The following is an 18,073-nucleotide window of genomic DNA, read 5'->3' as shown; positions in this document are numbered from 1 at the left end:
GACTGGGGCCTCACAATTTGCAGGCTTAACAATTTACCCAGGTAATGCTGGGGATAAACAAATGTTTGAAAATCACAAGAATGATGGCTAGACCAGATTGGAAAACACCAGAAACTGAGAAAAGTTCCTGAAAGGCTAAACTCGCGGGAGGTTGTGGGGTAAGACCAGGGAGGGGAGGCGGAGCTCTTCGGGGTGTTTTTATCATTAACAAAAATAGCTAATTACGCCACATCCATCACACCAGCAGCGTCCCACCATGTCCGTGACAACCCGTTCCCAGGGCTGTTACCGCGTTAACTCCCGCTTTGGACGGAGACACACTCATCCGAGACTGGAGAGGGGCGTTCCTCCAGGCCCGGAAGCTAGCACAGCTGTTTCCGCTGCCAGCACTCAAGATGGCGACACCACCGTCGCCACCACGCGAAACACATGCTCTGTATTCTGCCTAGACCCGCCCCCCCACCCCGGTCTCACTGGACTTTTGCAAGTCACTGTGGGAACCCTCAAAGGGGTAGTCCCGCATTCCGGCGCCCATACCGCCTCCCATCCCCGGCCCTGAGCCTTTATTCTCCAGCCGAAGAAAGCACTAGAAGCGCTCAGCCTGCACGCTTTGCTCCGCGCCCAGCTTGTAATACCACCGGCGGCCGGCGCATGGCGGAGGGGGCCTGGAGGCCGGGGGCGATAGGGCCTTCACCCCACTTATTGGAGGGCCCACGCCGTGGGGCGGGCCTACACGCCCATTGGGCCGTGGACCATGCCCGTCTTGGGAAATCGGGAAAAGGAGGAGGAGGCACACTCAGCCATTGGGCTCTTTCTGCTGTCAATCAGGTGACATCCGGCGACGGCCACGGTCTCAGATCGTTGATTGGAGAAACGTGTTGGCCGCAGAGGGTGGGCTTCCGAGTGAGGTGGGAGGAGGGGGCGGGGAGGGAAGCGGAGGCTCCGGAGCTCTAGGCCGGCCGGCGGCGGCAAGGCCGGGACTCGGTTTGAGGACCTGCTGTGGCTGCAGCGGCGGACGCCGAGCTCAGCAGCGGGTATCCGACACAGTCCTTTCCCTAACAGGAGGCGCGCAGCGTCGCGGGGCCGAGGGTTAGGGGCTGAAGGGCGGTGGGGTGGAGCTGAGGGGCAGGAGGCGGGAGCGGGCGGCCGAGCGGGGTTCGCGTCGGGGCCGGGCCCTGGGCCTGTCGGGGAGGGGCCGCGAGTTCGAGGAGACTGCGGGCTCCCGGGTGGGTTGGACTGGGGAGGGCTGAGAGCTCGAGAAGGCGTGGTGGTAGGCCCGGGCTTGGGCGCGGGGTGGGGCCACAGCGCAGGGCGGGATGGGGTTTGGCCGTAAGGGTGGGTCAAGGCCAGCAAAGTAGCACTTGTTCGTTGCTGTCCCAGAAGGCTGGAAGCCGAGGACCCGAGAGCGGGCATGGCGACTTGGTCTCAGCCGGACTCCGGTATCCGGGACGGGGTGGGACCGGGCTTAGACCACAGGCCTCTGGCCTTAACTTGATCTTTAAGGGACCTTGTCTGGTTTCTCGAATTTAATTGGCTCTCGATAGTAATAAATTGCGTGAGAACGGGAGGGCAGTGTAAGCTGAAACTCTGGGTCACAATTGTGTTTACTCTAACCGAGTAAGCGTGTGTGTGTGTGTGTGTGTGTGTGTGTGTGTAGGTAGGTAGGTAGGTAGGTAGGTGTAGATCCCTATTACCCTTCAGGATGATTTGGTAGGTGGGTTGCAACAGTGAAGAGAGCTCTGTCTTGTTTTAACAGGTTAATTGAAACTCAAAAGTAGAGACCAGAAACTGAAAGGCAGATTTATTCTCTCCCCACTTGGCTATCTGGGTTGAGAACTTTGCCATATCCTTCTGTTTTAGCTCAGAAGGTCATGTGAATGAAAATAAAACCTGTCTATTCAAATGCTGGACCAAATAATGCTGGCTCAACTCCCCCTCCCATATTCCTCTTCGAATACCCCCTCTTGCCTTTTTTTTTTTTTTTTAAACATGTGAGAATGATGGGAAAGGGAAATCAGATTGCAAAGCCGAGAAAACAAAAGGCATTATCCTTCTCTGTGAAGTGGTGGCCTGAACGGAATATGGCCTTTTACACTTTCATCCATTAATAACCTCTTCCTCCCCTATAGAACTTGTAGGTAATTTTCTCCTGGGAGACAGACACCCAACTTTCCTTTAAGATAGGAAATGGACTTCTCATGCTAAAAATAGAAGCTGGGTAGGGGGAGGGTTGGTAAATCCTACAACATGTAAAAATATTCTGGATGCCCAGGGCAGCGTCTGCTTGTCCCCAACAAGCTCCGCGTTAGGGGATTGCAAATGTAATCTACAGAAACAGATCCTTTGATCCTTCGTGAGCAATACTTCCTTTCATAGTTGTTTTGGCTATAAAAGGTTTTGCTTTTCAGGGAGTATAATAATTGACTTGTTTTTTCACTCTTGTAAAAGTGGCATTACAATGTATTTCCTACCTTCTGCCTTGATCATGGTGTGAAAATTCTGGAACCTTATCCTGTTGCTCTTGTGATTCTCATTTCAGGTTTCTCTGGAAACCCCCCTGGTAAGTGTGGAGGAGGCGGGACACTCTGACCCAAGACAAAAGGCCTGTACCTCCAGCCAAAGAAAATAAACCTTAGGAGAGAGAAGGAAAACAAAACAAAACAAAAACCCGTCAGCTGTTCCTGAGAACAGCCTGCAGTGGAATCTACAGAGAGGACGACTAATGTGAGTGAGGAAGTGACTGTGTGTGGACTGTGGAGAAAGTAAGTCACGTGGGCCCTGAGGGCCTGGACTGGGTTAGGAACAGTTGTACTTTCAGAGGTGAGGTGTCAAGAAGGGAAAAGTGAATGTGGTCTGGAGTGTGGCCTTGGCTCCACGGGGTGTGCGTTCCTCCGAGGCCGTCAGGGAGCTCGGCCCCCGTGTTCCGCCGGGGCGGGGTACAGGGTTTGGCACCGAGGGGGGTAACTTGCTGGCTGGAGCAGCAGAACAGTGGCCTTGATTTGTCTTTTGGAAGATTTAAAAACCAAAAAGCATAAACATTGTGGTTCTTCAGCAATGCTTTCTCTGAAGAAATACTTAACGGAAGGACTCCTCCAGTTCACCATTCTGCTGAGTTTGATTGGGGTGCGGGTGGACGTGGATACTTACCTGACCTCACAGCTCCCCCCGCTCCGGGAGATCATCCTGGGGCCCAGTTCCGCCTATACTCAGACCCAGTTCCACAACCTGAGGAACACCTTGGATGGCTATGGGATCCACCCCAAGAGCATAGACCTGGACAATTACTTCACCGCCCGGCGGCTCCTCAGTCAGGTGAGGGCCTTGGACAGGTTCCAGGTGCCGACCACTGAGGTGAACGCCTGGCTGGTCCACCGGGACCCGGAGGGGTCTGTCTCTGGCAGCCAGCCCAGCTCAGGCCTTGCCCTCGAGAGTTCCAGTGGCCTCCAAGATGTGACAGGTCCAGACAACGGGGTGCGAGAAAGCGAAACGGAGCAGGGCTTCAGTGAAGATTTGGAGGATTTGGGGGCTGTAGCCCCTCCAGTCAGTGGAGACTTAACCAAAGAGGTTAGTGGCCACATGGAGGGGTCGGGGGGAGGGGTCCGGTTGGGCATGCGGGTGAGCTGGTCTTGGAGAACTGTGGTGGTCACAGTAGTGACCCCTGTAAAGAACCAGAGAGGTTCTGGGGTTGGGGGGGGAGTGTCTCAGACATTGTTCTTGGGTAGAAATGGGCTGAATTGTCTGACTGGGATTGGGGGCTGGAAGCATTTCCTGTGCTGAACCATTGACCCACCTCTGAATGTACTGTCAGGGCAGTGGGAGGTTCTTAGAACATGCCAGTGTGTTTACTGCTTAGATTTCAACATGACTTCTGGGGGCCTGGGGCGGGGGAGGGAGTCACGTTGTGATGGGCTCTGGCGCGGTGTGTATCTGTTGCTAAGACACAAACACTTTGTGGACTCTTGCCTTCTGCCTCCCCCCACATCCAAACGCACGCATATCCCGAAGTTCTCCTTTGTGGTTAGTCTCGTTTTAAGGTCCTGATAAGTACTGTCCTGGGCCTGAGCCAAGGGGTAGATTTAGATAGTTATTCTGGGTCCAGTGAGGATCAAGGCTGCTCTTTGCTAAGGCCCGCTGCAGGGAGTGGAAGGTGAGGCCTGGGAGCTAGCAGAGGAACTGTTCTGCGGCCTGAGTCAGCTTGCTTTGAGCTGTCAGATCCGTCGCTCCTGACATGGGGCTGACACACTGTTCTGGGCCGAAAGTTGCCTGTAATGATATTAATGGCTACTGCTGCCCCTGCCCCTGCCCTACCAACGTGATGATAAGATGGCTTTGAACTCTTGTATTTGGTCCTGGATTGCCTCTCAGCCCCAAGGAGCTTTAAAGAATGCCCACTGCAGTCTCCCGGCCATTCGGGAAAGAGAAGATGGGGTTGCACTGGGTTGGGCTTCTCGTAACTGAGTCTTGAGGGTTGGGGGTGGGGAGAGGGGATGTAAAAAGGGTCCCAGATGTTGAACTTGCCTTTTTCTGCCCACCGGTCAGACCAGGTTTTGCCTTCATGTGTCTTGCATTCAGTTCTCTGAATGTTAGTGACTGTCAAAGCACTAACTTTGACAGTCACTAACTGGCTTCCTCTGGGCCAGAGGTCCTAAGCTGGGGGGATTCTGCTCCCCAGGGGACATGTGGCAATGTCTAGAGACAGTTTTGGTTGTTACAACTAGAGGAAGTGCTATTGGCATCTAGTGGGGAGAGGCCAGTGATGCTGCTAAACTTCCTAAAAAGCGCAAGACAGTCCCCAAATGTCGGTACTGCCAGGGCTCCGCTGCTCAGCTGGCTCACACTGATCTACTTTGAGAGAGACTAGAATGGTCTGAGCATGGAAGTGCGTCTTTCCTTAGATTCTTACAGTGCCGCTGGGAACTCGGAGCTCCCTTCTGCTTCCTCTGTCCTTTCCCTTCAGATGGACTCCAGTCTTGGCACAGTGGTCTGAAGAAGTAGGCCTCCCAGCCTCCTGTGTGCTCCTCCTGCTGCATTGTAGCTCCCCCGGGGGCAGGTGTAACTGGGCTTGCTCTTGGGAACCCAGAGCAAGGGTAGGGTAGCTCCATTCGTATTCCAGCTAGGAGCCCTCCTGGGATGACACGTTTGGGTTATAATGTGCATGGGGTGGGACTTTGACCCCGCTTTCCTCCATTTTTTGGCCTTCATGAACGTTACGTTTTCCCTGACACCAGGCTTTCCCTGCTCCCTTTGGGGGCTGGTGGAGGGTCAGCATTAGGGGCCCAGGCTGGGCATGGGGGAAGGGAGGACTCTTATGTGTCCAAAACATTTCCTCAGCAACTCATGGATAAAAATACCCAGGTCTAGAGCATGTGACAGGCGTCACTGGAGCTGGTATTTCCCTGGGTGGCAGCGCTCCCCTGCTGCCAGGCCTGTTCGATGGACAGCCATCGCCCAGGCCCTTGTCAAGGATAGGATTCCCCTCGAGGCTGGCACTCTGCCCAGAGCCAGGTGGCCCGTGCACAGCTCTTCCCAGGCAAGGAGTGGTCTGTGACCAGGGGGAATGGACTGACCCTGGCCTGACCTTAGGCCCTAGGGGAGCAGCAGTGAGGAGGGGAGTCAGAACTGTGATCTAATTTTTGTTAGGGGCTTCTTTCCTGCTCTTAGAGATGTGGGCCAGGGGTCAGGCAGTGATGCTGTAGAACAAAGCAAGGGTAAAGAGAGTGGGGGGTGTTTGTGGCCCGGTCCCTGGTGTTTCAGAACACCTGCCTACCTCAGAGCCGGCCTTCAGGCTCACATCTTCCTCCTCTTGTCTGGGGCTGGGCCTGGTCAGCACTGTGATACTGCTGCACGTGTGCCAGTGGCGTTTTCCGTTCCTCTGCTCTGGCCTGTTGCAGGGCGGCAAAGCCCCTGGCTGAGTGGGTCTAGGGGCACTGGGCTCCTGCCCAGCCTGGCGTTTGATCCTCGGGCTGGAGGACAACTGGCCACAGCCCTTGTGAGGAACGGGAAAAGAAACTCCTTCCACTTCTAGAACACAACTTAAATTCCCGCAGAAGCTTCAGGAGGAGTGTCTGCCCAGTCCTGAGTGGGCTGGGAAGCTGGATGCGACTGGAGGGAGAGTGGCACCCCTTCCCCCCAGGGCTCTCTCACTGCGCCACCCCCGCTGGCTGACTGGGCTGGGTGGGGCTGCCCGCCCCTGGGTGCGTCTCCTTGAGGAGACGGAGGCGGCTCAGAAATGGGCTGGTTCTTTGCGGCAGCTTCTCCAGCTGCCCTGGTGCAGAGATTGGCTACGGGCTGCAGCTAGGTAACAGGCGGTGGGAGGGGATTGGCTCTTTCCGCATCTCCAGCGGAGACTTGGGGGAGGAGATTGGCTCTCGTCGCATCCTAGGTAACGACAGTGGGAGGGGATTGGCTCTTTCCGCAGCCCAGCTGCTGACCTGGGGGAGGGGATTGGTTCTCTGCAGCCTCAGCAGTGACCTGCGGGGTGGGAGGGGGAGGGGATTGGCTCCTTGCTGCAGCCTAGGTAACAAGTTTGGGGGGCGTGGGGAGGGGGAGAGAGGGAGGAGTGGGAGGATAGGCCCAGGAGGGAGCTTGCTTTCCTCTGCAGCCTGAGCACGGAGCATGGGGTGGGAGTCCCATCTCACTGCAGCCTCTGCGGTGAGCTCAGGGTGGGGGCTGCCGGGTGCCTGAGTGGAACTGGGGTTGTGAGGTGGGAGGGGGCTACTCAAGGATGGAGGAAGAGGGCTGGGCTGGGCCGCCCAGGCAGCAGTACGGGCGGGGCACCTCCTCAGGCCCCTCGGAGCTAGCTCGGGGCCACCCTTCCAGCCTGGTGTGCTCCCTGCAAGCCAAGAGCTCCTTGCAGCCCCCTGTCCGGCTTCCCCGCACCGGCTGCCCCGGGGCTCATCTCGGAGACCATGACCCGCCTGGACCGCAGCTCTCACAGTGGTGGGGGCCCTGCCAAAGGGAGCAGGCCCCTTAACTCTTTGCTGGCTGGTCACCGGGTGGCCCAGCCCCCCTCTGCTCCTGGGTCCAGGGCTTCTGTTCAGGTTGGTGTATGTGGGGAGACCAAAGGGAGAGGTACACGTGGTGGGAGGTTCTCAGGATCAGGGAGGGTTATGTAGGAAACGGGTACCTGGTCAGGGCTAGGGGAGGTGGGTCTCATCTAAGGATACTGCTTTCTGAAAAGTGCCGGCTTTTTAACCTCTGAATGGAAGGCAACAGTGTAGTGTTTCTTTAGCCACAGGGGGTAGCATGTGCAGAAAAGCGGGAATAGCTCTTATTTATTGGGGTTCTATGCTGGTGGCAATGGCGGTGGCAGTTGGTGCAGGAACTTTAAGAGCCACCAGGGTAGGGCAGAAGGGAGGCGTTTTGGTACCTGATGCAGCAGTTGTGGCCAAGTGGTGATGGGGGCTGTGCCCTTGAGTGGATTGACTGAGATGGGGAGTCAGTGAGCCCTGGGGTGTGGTAAGGGAGTGAGAGCTCTGGTGGAAGGGGGCACCGCAGAGCAGGCCTTGGCAGGGGTGGGGTGCCCAGTGAGAATCAGCTGACTGCTTGAAGCTCTCCTGGGATCAGCAGCTTGCTAGGATCAGCTGAGAGTGGGGGTTCTGGCAGGGATGGATCTTGAGGTGAGCCTGGGCTTTAAGAGTTGTGGGTGTTCAGCCTTACTCCTGCCTCAGCTGGGGATGGGGAATGACTTTAGCAAGGGCTGGAGACAGCCTGTCGTTGTCATTGGTTGCATCAGGTGGTTGCAAATGCAGGGATTTTCCTCTCTAGCCCACCCCACCCCTTTATGCAAATGAAATGGCACCACAGGCTGATGCAAGCCTGGCCACCACAATGCAATTCTGCATGACAATTCGCCCTTGCTTGCTGTGGCCAGCTTCCTACAAACCGTGTTTTAAGGGATTCCCATTCCCCAAATGATTAATGTGTGAACTTGCCCTTTACTCCTTAGAGGAGGTGGCTCTGTCTTTTGACCAGGCTGTTTCTGGTTCAGATCCTGAGCCCGCAGACCTCCTGGGGTTTTTTTGGAAGCTGGTGTCTGGAAGTGGATAGATGAACCCTTGCTGGTACAGAGTGGCAGGCAGTAGAGTCTGGAAGGGAACAATGGGAGTGATGCTAGGAAGGACCTCTGAGGAGCAGGGAGGGAGGGAGGGGACGCTGGACCCTTGAGCTAAAGTCATGGTGATCTGTCTTTCAGGACATAGATCTGATTGACATCCTTTGGCGACAGGATATTGACCTGGGGGCTGGGCGTGAGGTTTTTGACTATAGTCATCGCCAGAAAGAGCAGGATGTGGATAAGGAACTGCAAGATGGAACGGAGCAGGAGGACACCTGGCCAGGCGAGGGCACAGAAGTTCTGGCACGAAACCTGCTAGTGGATGGAGAAACTGGGGAGAGCTTCCCTGCCCAGGTACTCTCACCTGTGCTCAGTCCCAGAAACTTCTTAGAGAAGGCAGTTGTGTCCGTGGGAGGGACCTGGGTGTATATTTTGGGTTGGGATCTCCAGGTCAGTCACAGTGAGTGGACTGAGAAAGGACGAGTGGATAAGCAGAACAGAAGCAGAGGGGCCAGGCCTTGGTAACAGTCCAGAGGAGGCAAAGCACCTAGCAGATCCTACTATGTTAAGGTTCTTCTACGCTCCCTCTGTTCTCCCCTGGAGTTGGGGACTTAGGGTTAATCATTAGCCCGGGAGTGGAGGGAGAGTGTAGACCTGCAACTATGCAGGTCCTCCGTCAGCATCCCCTTGGGAAAGCTGAGGAAGAGGCTTCAAGCCTGCAGGCAGCCAAAGCCCAGATGAGTCAGACTTACAGTTGCTGTTGCCACAGGTGCCTGGTGGGGAGGACCAGACAGCCCTGTCCCTGGAAGAGTGCCTTAGGCTGCTGGAGGCCACCTGCCCCTTTGGGGAGAATGCTGAGGTGAGCAGGACTCCAGGAAGAGCCCCCAAGCCAGCAGGGCAGCCTGCACATGGTGTTCCTCCATGGGTGCCTGGGGGCCGACTCTTGGTGCTGGCCTCGTCCTGGCTGCTGGGGGTGAAATCAGAGGAAGGAAGGAACAGAACCTCAGGTGGCAGTTTTTGGGAGGAAAGCAGAAGGCTGGTCTTTCCTTCTTTCTCTGTTAAAGTGTCTGTGTTTTGCCCTAGTTTCCAGCAGACATTTCCAGCTTAACAGAAGCAGTGCCTAGTGAGAGTGAGCCCCCAGGTCTTCAAAACAACCTCTTGTCTCCTCTCCTGACGGGGACAGAGTCACCATTTGATTTGGAACAGCAGTGGCAAGACCTCATGTCCATCATGGAAATGCAGGTAGGACTATCAGAACAGGGCACAAACCTATTGGACTTTCCGTAGTGTCTTAGCACTCGGCTGCTTTCCCCCTGTGGGAAGAGAAAGCCTACCATTTCTATCTACTCCATAGGAAAGTGGGGACACTGAGAGGTAACTATGTCTAGGAGTCTCCCTGGGGCAGTAGGGGATAGTCAGGAGTGGGGTTTGGGTGAAAACCCCAGGGCTTGAGCCCTTTGGAGTGGGCCTGCCCCCGAGGCATGCCTTCTTTTCCTTCAAGCAGATAATCACTTGGCTGGGTGCTCCCAAGGGTCAGGTTGGATAAAGCTGGCGTCTGTGCAGTGCTTTACAGCCACGGTCATCTCACTTAGCCCTCGCAGTCATCTAGTCAGCCCTTTATCATCTTAAAGGTGCGGAAATGGAAGCTCAGAGAGGTTGAGAGAGACGCCCATGGTCATAGAGCAAGCCGGGTAGTGAAGTGTTCATACTCCAAGGCTTGGTCTTCTTTTTACTGTGCTGATTTTGCGGTGAAACCATAGTCATTGTTAGGTGTTTCCTTAAGTCTCCTTCCAAGATGAGGAAGAGCATGGCCAAATTTGAGCTGGTCAGTCCCTCACTGGGGTGGAGTATGCGGGGAGGAACCCCTCTGCCAGGCCTAGTGGATCAACCAGGACCAGGAGCTGATGCTGTGATCTTCATACCAATGCGATTATATCTGTGCTGGGTGCCTGGTAGTGTTAGCCCCCAGCCTCACCTGGGGAGGGAGTCTGCACTGAGTGAAAGGTGACACTCTTCTTCCCTCCAGGCCATGGAAGTGAACACATCAACCAGTGAGATCCTGTACAATGCCCCTCCTGGAGACCCACTGAGCACCAACTACAGCCTTGCCCCCAACACTCCCATCAATCAGAATGTCAGCCTGCATCAGGCGTCTCTGGGAGGCTGCAGCCAGGACTTCTCGATCTTCAGCCCCGAGGTGGAGAACCTGCCTGTGGCCAGCAGCTCCACTTTGCTCCCGCTGGTCCCCAGTAATTCCACCAGCCTCAACTCTACCTTTGGCTCTACCAACCTGGCGGGTCTCTTCTTTCCACCCCAGCTCAATGGCACAGCCAATGACACCGTAGGCCCCGACCTGCCTGACCCACTTGGGGGTCTGTTAGATGAAGCCATGCTGGATGAGATCAGCCTGATGGACCTGGCCATTGAGGAAGGCTTTAACTCTGTGCAGGCCTCTCAGCTTGAAGAGGAATTTGACTCTGACTCAGGCCTTTCCTTGGACTCCAGCCATAGCCCTTCCTCTCTGAGCAGCTCTGAAGGCAGTTCTTCTTCCTCCTCTTCCTCTTCCTCCTCCTCCTCTGCATCTTCCTCAGCTTCTTCCTCCTTTTCCGAGGAAGGTGCTGTTGGCTACAGCTCTGACTCTGAAACTCTGGATCTAGAAGAGGCGGAGGGCGCTGTGGGCTATCAGCCTGAGTATTCCAAGTTCTGCCGCATGAGCTTTCAGGATCCGTCTCAGCTCTCCTGCCTGCCCTACTTGGAGCATGTGGGCCACAACCACACGTACAACATGGCACCCAGTGCCCTCGACTCTGCTGACCTGCCACCACCTAGCACCCTCAAGAAGGGCAGCAAGGAGAAGCAGGCCGACTTCCTAGACAAGCAGATGAGCCGGGATGAGCATCGAGCCCGAGCCATGAAGATCCCCTTCACCAATGACAAGATCATCAACCTGCCTGTGGAGGAATTCAACGAGCTGCTGTCCAAATACCAGCTCAGCGAAGCCCAGCTGAGCCTCATCCGGGACATCCGGCGCCGGGGCAAGAACAAGATGGCAGCACAGAACTGCCGCAAGCGCAAGCTGGACACCATCCTGAACCTGGAGCGGGATGTGGAGGACCTGCAGCGTGATAAAGCCCGACTGCTACGGGAAAAGGTGGAGTTCCTCCGGTCCCTGCGGCAGATGAAGCAGAAGGTCCAGAGCCTGTACCAGGAGGTGTTTGGGCGGCTGCGAGATGAGAATGGGCGACCTTACTCACCCAGTCAGTATGCTCTCCAGTACGCCGGGGATGGCAGTGTCCTCCTCATTCCCCGTACCCTGGCTGACCAGCAGGCCCGGCGACAGGAGAGGAAGCCAAAGGACCGGAGAAAGTGAGCCTGGGGCGGAAGGGGGGGTTAACGCTCACCAAGATTGAAACTGGAGAAGGGCTGGGCCTGGGCCTGGACCTGGACCTGGACCTAGACCTACAGAAGGGGGACTTGAATGCCTTCTTATCCAATAGATCTCAGATGGGATGACTGTCGGTCAGTGGAAGAGGCGGGCGCAGGTGCTGTCTGGCTCGGCTTCCCCCACTGGGGAGAGTGGAAGTAGCCAGACTGTTTGGGTGGACAGGGTCCTCACTCATCCCCCTTTCATTTGAGGGAAGGGGCAGGGTGGTGATGGCATTGATGGAGGCTGACAAAGGGGAAGGAAGGGACTTGTGAAAGGAGATGAAAGTAGTAGAAAGTCTCATTCCAGGAAGAAAGGAAGGAAAGAAACCAAAAAAAATCGAAGCTTGAAGAAAAAAGTGCAGGTTAAGATTGAATCTGACCAGGATTCCAGGCGGCAGGATTTAGGTGGGACTACGTCATTGGTGTGAGTAAACCCCACTTTACCCCAGGGGCGGGGTGAAACAGACAGGGTGGGTTCTGGGAGGGGCTTTGTGAACTCTTTCTGTTCCCACACTTTGGCGTCCTTGAAGGGGAGGCTCTTTGATACCTCCTTGAATGTTTCAATGCCAGGGAGCCACTGGGACTGAATACTAGCTAGCTTGGAGGGTTAGGGTTAAAGGGTGGAGCAAACAGGAGAGGATCACAAGGCCCTATGTTGCAGGAGCCCCAACACCAAGCATGCCACTCACTGCCCTGCCACTTCATCTCCCTTGGTGCCGAGTCACCCCGAGCTGAGGCTCCCACAACTCCATCAGAACCTGCATGCAAATGCTGTTCTCTCCTTGGCCCCTCACCGGCTGCCCAGAGCTCTTCTGCAGCTGGGGTGCTGGCAGTGCCCCCAGTGATGGGCCTGCAGCCTCCTGGTGGCTGTTTTGAGGCAGGGGGATGATGTGGAGAAGCCAGGCAGTATTCAGCACAATACTGGGGAGTGACCCCCTCAGGCCTCCCACCAACTACTGGGCTTGTCACTGGAAAAGACAAACTACAAAACCCAGCAACAACAAACTAGTCCTCTTAGAGTTTCCTGCGCTTTTTTTTTTTTTTTTAAGGGCTTGAGCCCTGTTTCACTTAATAGGGTCTAGAATGCTTGTGTTGAGTAAAAAGGAGATACCCCAATATTCAAAGCTGCTAAATGTTCTCTTTGCCATAAAGACTCTGTGTAACTGTGTGAACATTTGGGATTTTTCTCCGTCCCGAGGTCTCTGTCTGCTTTCTTTTTTGGGTGTCTTCCTAGGAGAATGAGAAGTGCATGTAATGGTGGTTGAGAGCACCTTCCCCCACCCCAGGCTCTTGGCTATAGGCAGCTTCTCAGCACCCCCAGCTCAGCAAGGGCTCCTGGAGGACTGCCTGGGGGAGGCAGAGAGGGAAGTGCCCAGGTGGCCATGTGGTTCCAGGACCAGTGTCTTTATTTTTTTTAAATGTTTGCTACTGCTGCCCCCCACCCGTTTGGAATAACACGAGTGCCGTGAGTGGGGGAAGTACTGATTCTCCCCATTTGGAGTGGGGTGGGCAACACATTAACAGCAGTAGGAGCCTGGGAAGTGCTTTTATAAATTATTTTCCTTGTAGATTTTATTTTTAATTTATCTGTGACCTGCCAGGGAGGGGAAAGGAGAGAGAGAAGAGGTTGTGAACACATGACAAAATAAAATAAAGTGGATGATTCATTCTCAAGTGCAGTTCTTCCCTATCTTGAACTTAAAACAGTGAATAGGCCTCACCAGGAGGACTGGCCATTGTGCGACTAAGACAGAGCTCACATGGGAAAGGGAGGTTGATGAGTAACTAAAACAAAAGTCTTAAGTACTGTATTAGTGAGCCTCCCAAGCAGGTGTTATGTACCTCTTCGTAGGCTTTGTCAGCTCTGTCCTCTCAGAGGAAGGATTCGTACTCCTTTTGGCCTTTCTCATAGGGTAGGATAGGTGGAGCTGCTGTCACCTGGCCCAACTCCGTCTTCCCTGTCCACCTGTAACAGACTGCATTATCTTGACCGTGCTGTTACTTCTCTGGTGGCCCCACCTGCCAAAGTGTTAAGAGCACTGGGATGTAGTTACACTGTCAACTGTTGATAGTGAAAACCTGAGAATCAACAGGACCAACACATGCCAGGTGCCTCTGTTGAACAGGAAGCTAGACTCCAGGTTTTGAGGCATCAGAAAACGCCAGCTGAGGTGACCGGAATCTGTCCTCCCTCCAAAACACCTGGCAGTACCAAGCCTTTGACATGCTGAATGTGGCAAGGTACTGGGTAGTTTCCGGAACTGCCACATGCCCATCTTGAGGTAGGTAGCAAATGCCTGAGTAATGATGGCTCACTGGCAGTCCAAGATGCATGGACGAGGTTTACGACCAGCAGCTGTGATGTTGGGTTCCCCTGTACCACTGTGCACCCTGGCTTGGCCTCGGCCTTCAATGATGCTGCGAGTTTGTCCTAAGGAATGGAATAAAGTTCCGGGAATAACATTGATTTCTTAAATTTGTTTCAGTTTATAATGGCTTGCCCCTCATCTCTAGTTGGAAAAATGTGGTCATATAAGCAAACTCTTCCCTAATTAGGAATTAAGTAGTATTTGTCAGCCAGATAAAACTAAGACTCTTAAAAGGAAAAAAAATACTATAAAACTAAGTTAGAAAAACTAATTCATGCTGATAAAAAAATTCATATATATATAGAGAGAGGGACAGAGAGTAAACTGACAAAATTCAGAGTAATGTTTTTGTATCCCTTCTAGAACTATGTATGTACTTTGGTCTGTTAGGTATAGTATCAGGCTATAAATTTTAATCTTGTTTTGCAACTTTTTGAGAGATGTACAGTTGAGTCTAAGATCACACTGATGATTAGCTGGGGCTCTGAGCCAAGTTGGTCAGCACTGCTGTGGGGCTGACCTCTTTTGCTGCTGGCAGGTGGAGTGGGTATTCAGCTTCAAGGTTTTTTCTGGCAAGGAGATATGAGGACTCAAGTAAGGTCTGTGGAAGAACTGTTATACCTAAGACAGGAAGTGAGAAGAGATTATAGGGTTGGCAAGGAGATGAACAGGCTTCGATCCTTAACTAAGGACCAAACTTTACTGTGACCTGCTCGGGTGGGGGTAGAAGGTTTACTTTTGTCTTGACCTCAGCAGTCCTGGGCGTCATTCAAATCAATTTTCCATACATCTTAATTCATGCAAGAAGATGGAAAGAGACCCATTGTTTCAACATCTGCCCTGCACAGATCTCACCAATAGAGGGAGTGGGGGGAGTGCTATAGTGATCTAGAGCCAGTGTCTGCAAGACCTGGCCTCCATGGGTGACTCCCTGCCCTTACTATGGAAAGCTAAACAGAAACTAGTCGAACAGCTGGTGATCTGGCAGGTACTTTCCAAAGAACCTGTCGTCTTCAGGGTGCCCTAGTCCCCACTTTTACAACCCTAGGTTATATCAGGCCTTGCTGCTCTACAGGTTTCTTCTGCAAATATCTGGAAAAACAAGTGTCTTGCAGGCAAAACAACAGCCCCACCACCCTCCAGTCTCCTATACCACATCCAGTAGGCACTGACCTAGAACAACAGCTTAGAAGCTCAGACTGAGTAAGTAGTTTCAAGGCACATTCAACCAGAAGTTAAATTCCTTAACCTAATTTCCTTCATTAATGCTACCTATATACAAATACAGGTACCAGACTGGCGTCTCTCTGGAAGTCGTTTTCCCAGCCAAGTGTAGAAATTCTCTAGCAAAACCCATGTGCTTGATGATTCTAAGTGGTTAAGCCTTGTTTTCCTATCACGGATGCATCTAGGAAGTGAATAAGGACCCAAAACCCCCTGACTTGACATTTTGTCGGTATACCAAGAACAGTAACCTTCTCTCATCTCTTCTCACACAGAGGTCCATGATCCTCCTTGCCTCTAGTTCTGACTTCATTGTGGAACATGCAGGGACTCTGGGGAATACATGGGACCTTAACACCTGATTTGAGTTCTAGTCCTTGTTCTGTCCAGGGATTCTTTGAAAGTTCACATCTGCCTGAATTAGTTGAGAAACAGAATCTAGCACACAGGTTGTCTCCTGAGGAGAGTATGGGACCTTGTTAAAGAGGTGTGTTTTCAAAACCAGTTGGATAGAAACTCGTCTCCCTTTTTGAGTACACAAAAATACCAGTGACAGCCTTAAAGTTGGTTCTTTTCCCATCTAACTGCAGACTGGAAGAGACAGGTTGCATAGTATGTTACTTCATTCCAGAAGCTATTTCAACCAAGGAAACAAAACCTGGTTCAGTTCACATGGGGAGACGTGGAAGAAGACCAGAGTTGGTGCTCTGCTCTGTCCCAGAGCCAGGTCCCAAAGCTGCCCAGCTTGACCCCAGGCTATGCGAACTGTAAACAGGGTGGGACTGGTCAAAGTCAACTAGGACCACGTAGGGTACAGAGTGGCTTTGGTACTGTCAACCACAGTGCAAACCAGGAAGGTCACACTGCAGACCCAGACCTGCTACAGAATATTTTAACACAAGCTATTTAAAATAAAGAAAAACTACAGAACTGAATTGTCAGCACATATTGTAACTTAATGTTTCAACTTTACCTTGAAGCTCTGCCACCTCAATGGCCTAAGGGGGAAAAAAGCCTTAGAAACAGGTTACAGTTGACCCTTGAACAATGTGTTTGAATCATACAGGTCCACATATGTGGATTTTTAAAAATAAATACTGTAATTGTATTCTTTTATGATTTTAAAAGTAACTTTTTTTTTTTGCTTTAAGAATATAGTATGCAACACATAGTACATAAAAATACGTGTTAATTGACTGTTAAGTGTTATTGGTAAGGCTTCCGGTCAACAGTGGGCTACTGACCTACTGTTTTTCAGTAGCCAGGTTACATGTGGATTTCAACTGCGTGGGGGAGGGGTATCAGTGCCCCAACCCCTGTGTTGTTCAAGAGTCAACTAACTCCTACTTCACTTGCTTCCACAGAGCAGGGCCAACTATGCTTTGTGTCCCTGCAGATGGTTTCATTTCAGATTTCATTTGCTTTCAATATTTAGCAGGAAGCTCTCAAGGCCAAGGTCAGTTACAAATCATTCACAAAAGAGATGAGCAACTTGGAACACACTGGTTAGGAAAGCAGTAACTTTTGGAGAAAACCTCAATGCTAGATGGTGATGTACATACAGATCAGAGAATGATGGTTGTCTGGGGATCTTTTAAGCTCCTCTACCAAACTTCCTTATCCACACACCAGAATACCAGGACACCTTGGTGAAGCCAAAACTCCTTCCTTTACTAAGCTAAATGCTGGCCTGGTAGTGATACTAGTATTTCAAATTCTAGAGGAGGGAAAACACTGAGTCTGGACTTAATTCAGTCCTATGAGGTCTAAATTTTTAAATGAGAACATCCTCATAAAAAGATCCAACTTGAAGATCAAACTAATACTAATACCAATCAATCAGATAACCTGATCAAGTTAATTTGATCTCAAACAGAACCCAGCTCCACACATAATTCAGGATCTGGAGCCATCGAAGAAAACTTGCATTTCAGAGTTCCAGTTCCACCAAATTATTTTGCAAATGGGCTGCCAAAGCAAGCACACTACCAAATCATTTTGGAGTAGCAATTTCCTCTATCATTTTCCCTTTCTGTATAAGGGAAGTGATTACTTTATAACACAGACTATAAAAATGTGCTGAGCACACATGGCCAAACACCAAATGGCCATGGGTTAAAATCAAATTGAGCTGAGTGTGAATGAGTTCTGGCATATACGATTATATTTGAAAGTAAATACTTAAACACTCAACTATTAAAAATTAGTTGAAATTGGTAGTCAAAACTTTCAAATGACACTGAAAAGCAGAAATAATTTTTCCAGAGCACTCCTGTGGGCATTATATTGGTCATTTACTGTACTAACTTGAAACTCAACTGAAGACAGTGGAGGAGCACAGTGTGTTTTTCTTTGTTTTCTGACTGGCTCTGCCAGTGTAAGACACCACCAATAATGATGATGCACCATATTAGTAAGCTCGCTCTTTTGTAATAGTAACTAAGGCTATAACCTATCTCCTCTTAAACTCCTGGGCAAGAGGTCTATGATGATGCAATTTCACTTGTCATCCAACAAACACATTTTACACTACCTAAAGAAATGCTCTCCGCATGCTTTATGAAAGGGACTTGAGATTTCTTATGCCTATGTGCATTTTTCATTTCTAACATTTCTGCACACATTTGTGGCTTTAATAATCACTTGAGAAAAATTTATTCTTAAACCTTGAATCAAGCCCTGACCAGGCAGGGTAGCTCAACTCGTTACAGCATTGTCCTGATACACCAAGGCTGCGGGTCTGGTTCCCAGCCAGGGCACACACAAGAATCAACCAATGAGTGCATGAAGGGGTGGTATGGCAAGTTGATCTCTCTCTCTCTCAAACCAATAAATTAAAAACAAAAACTTGAATCTAGAAATGTGAAAAATTGGCTTTTAAAGATAAAATTGTGAATATTTCTACTTCAATTTCCATTGTACATATTATCAATTTCAGTGTCTTTCCTGGAGAGAATGGTCTGGTCTTACAAGAGTTCAGGAATCCAGAAAAGACAAT

General features: G+C 51.6%; 1 protein-coding gene across 4 annotated transcripts; it reads left to right on the top strand.

Annotated features, from left to right (window-relative positions):
• The first annotated feature begins 897 nt into the window (after positions 1 to 897).
• NFE2L1 (NFE2 like bZIP transcription factor 1) lies at positions 898 to 13,958 on the top strand. Of its 4 annotated transcripts, none has more exons than XM_053910663.2 (6): positions 898 to 1,034; positions 2,540 to 3,564; positions 8,195 to 8,410; positions 8,826 to 8,915; positions 9,140 to 9,298; positions 10,083 to 13,958. In XM_053910663.2, the coding sequence occupies exons 2-6, from the start codon at positions 3,055 to 3,057 to the stop codon at positions 11,424 to 11,426; spliced, it is 2,319 nt and encodes a 772-aa protein (XP_053766638.1). In that variant the 5' UTR covers positions 898 to 1,034; positions 2,540 to 3,054; the 3' UTR covers positions 11,427 to 13,958. The 4 variants fall into 4 exon arrangements, with proteins under 4 accessions (XP_053766638.1, XP_053766639.1, XP_053766637.1 ...); XM_053910664.2 differs by lacking the exon at positions 898 to 1,034 and adding an exon at positions 1,307 to 1,439 and having other exon boundaries at positions 8,228 to 8,410; XM_053910662.2 differs by lacking the exon at positions 898 to 1,034 and adding an exon at positions 1,307 to 1,439.
• The last annotated feature ends 4,115 nt before the right edge of the window (positions 13,959 to 18,073 follow it).

This window comes from Desmodus rotundus, chromosome 9 (assembly GCF_022682495.2).
Source record: "Desmodus rotundus isolate HL8 chromosome 9, HLdesRot8A.1, whole genome shotgun sequence".
Lineage (NCBI taxonomy): Eukaryota > Metazoa > Chordata > Mammalia > Chiroptera > Phyllostomidae > Desmodus > Desmodus rotundus.
The sequence above is the reverse complement of the archived record's forward strand: the minus strand, read 5'-3'. Positions and strand labels throughout refer to the sequence as shown.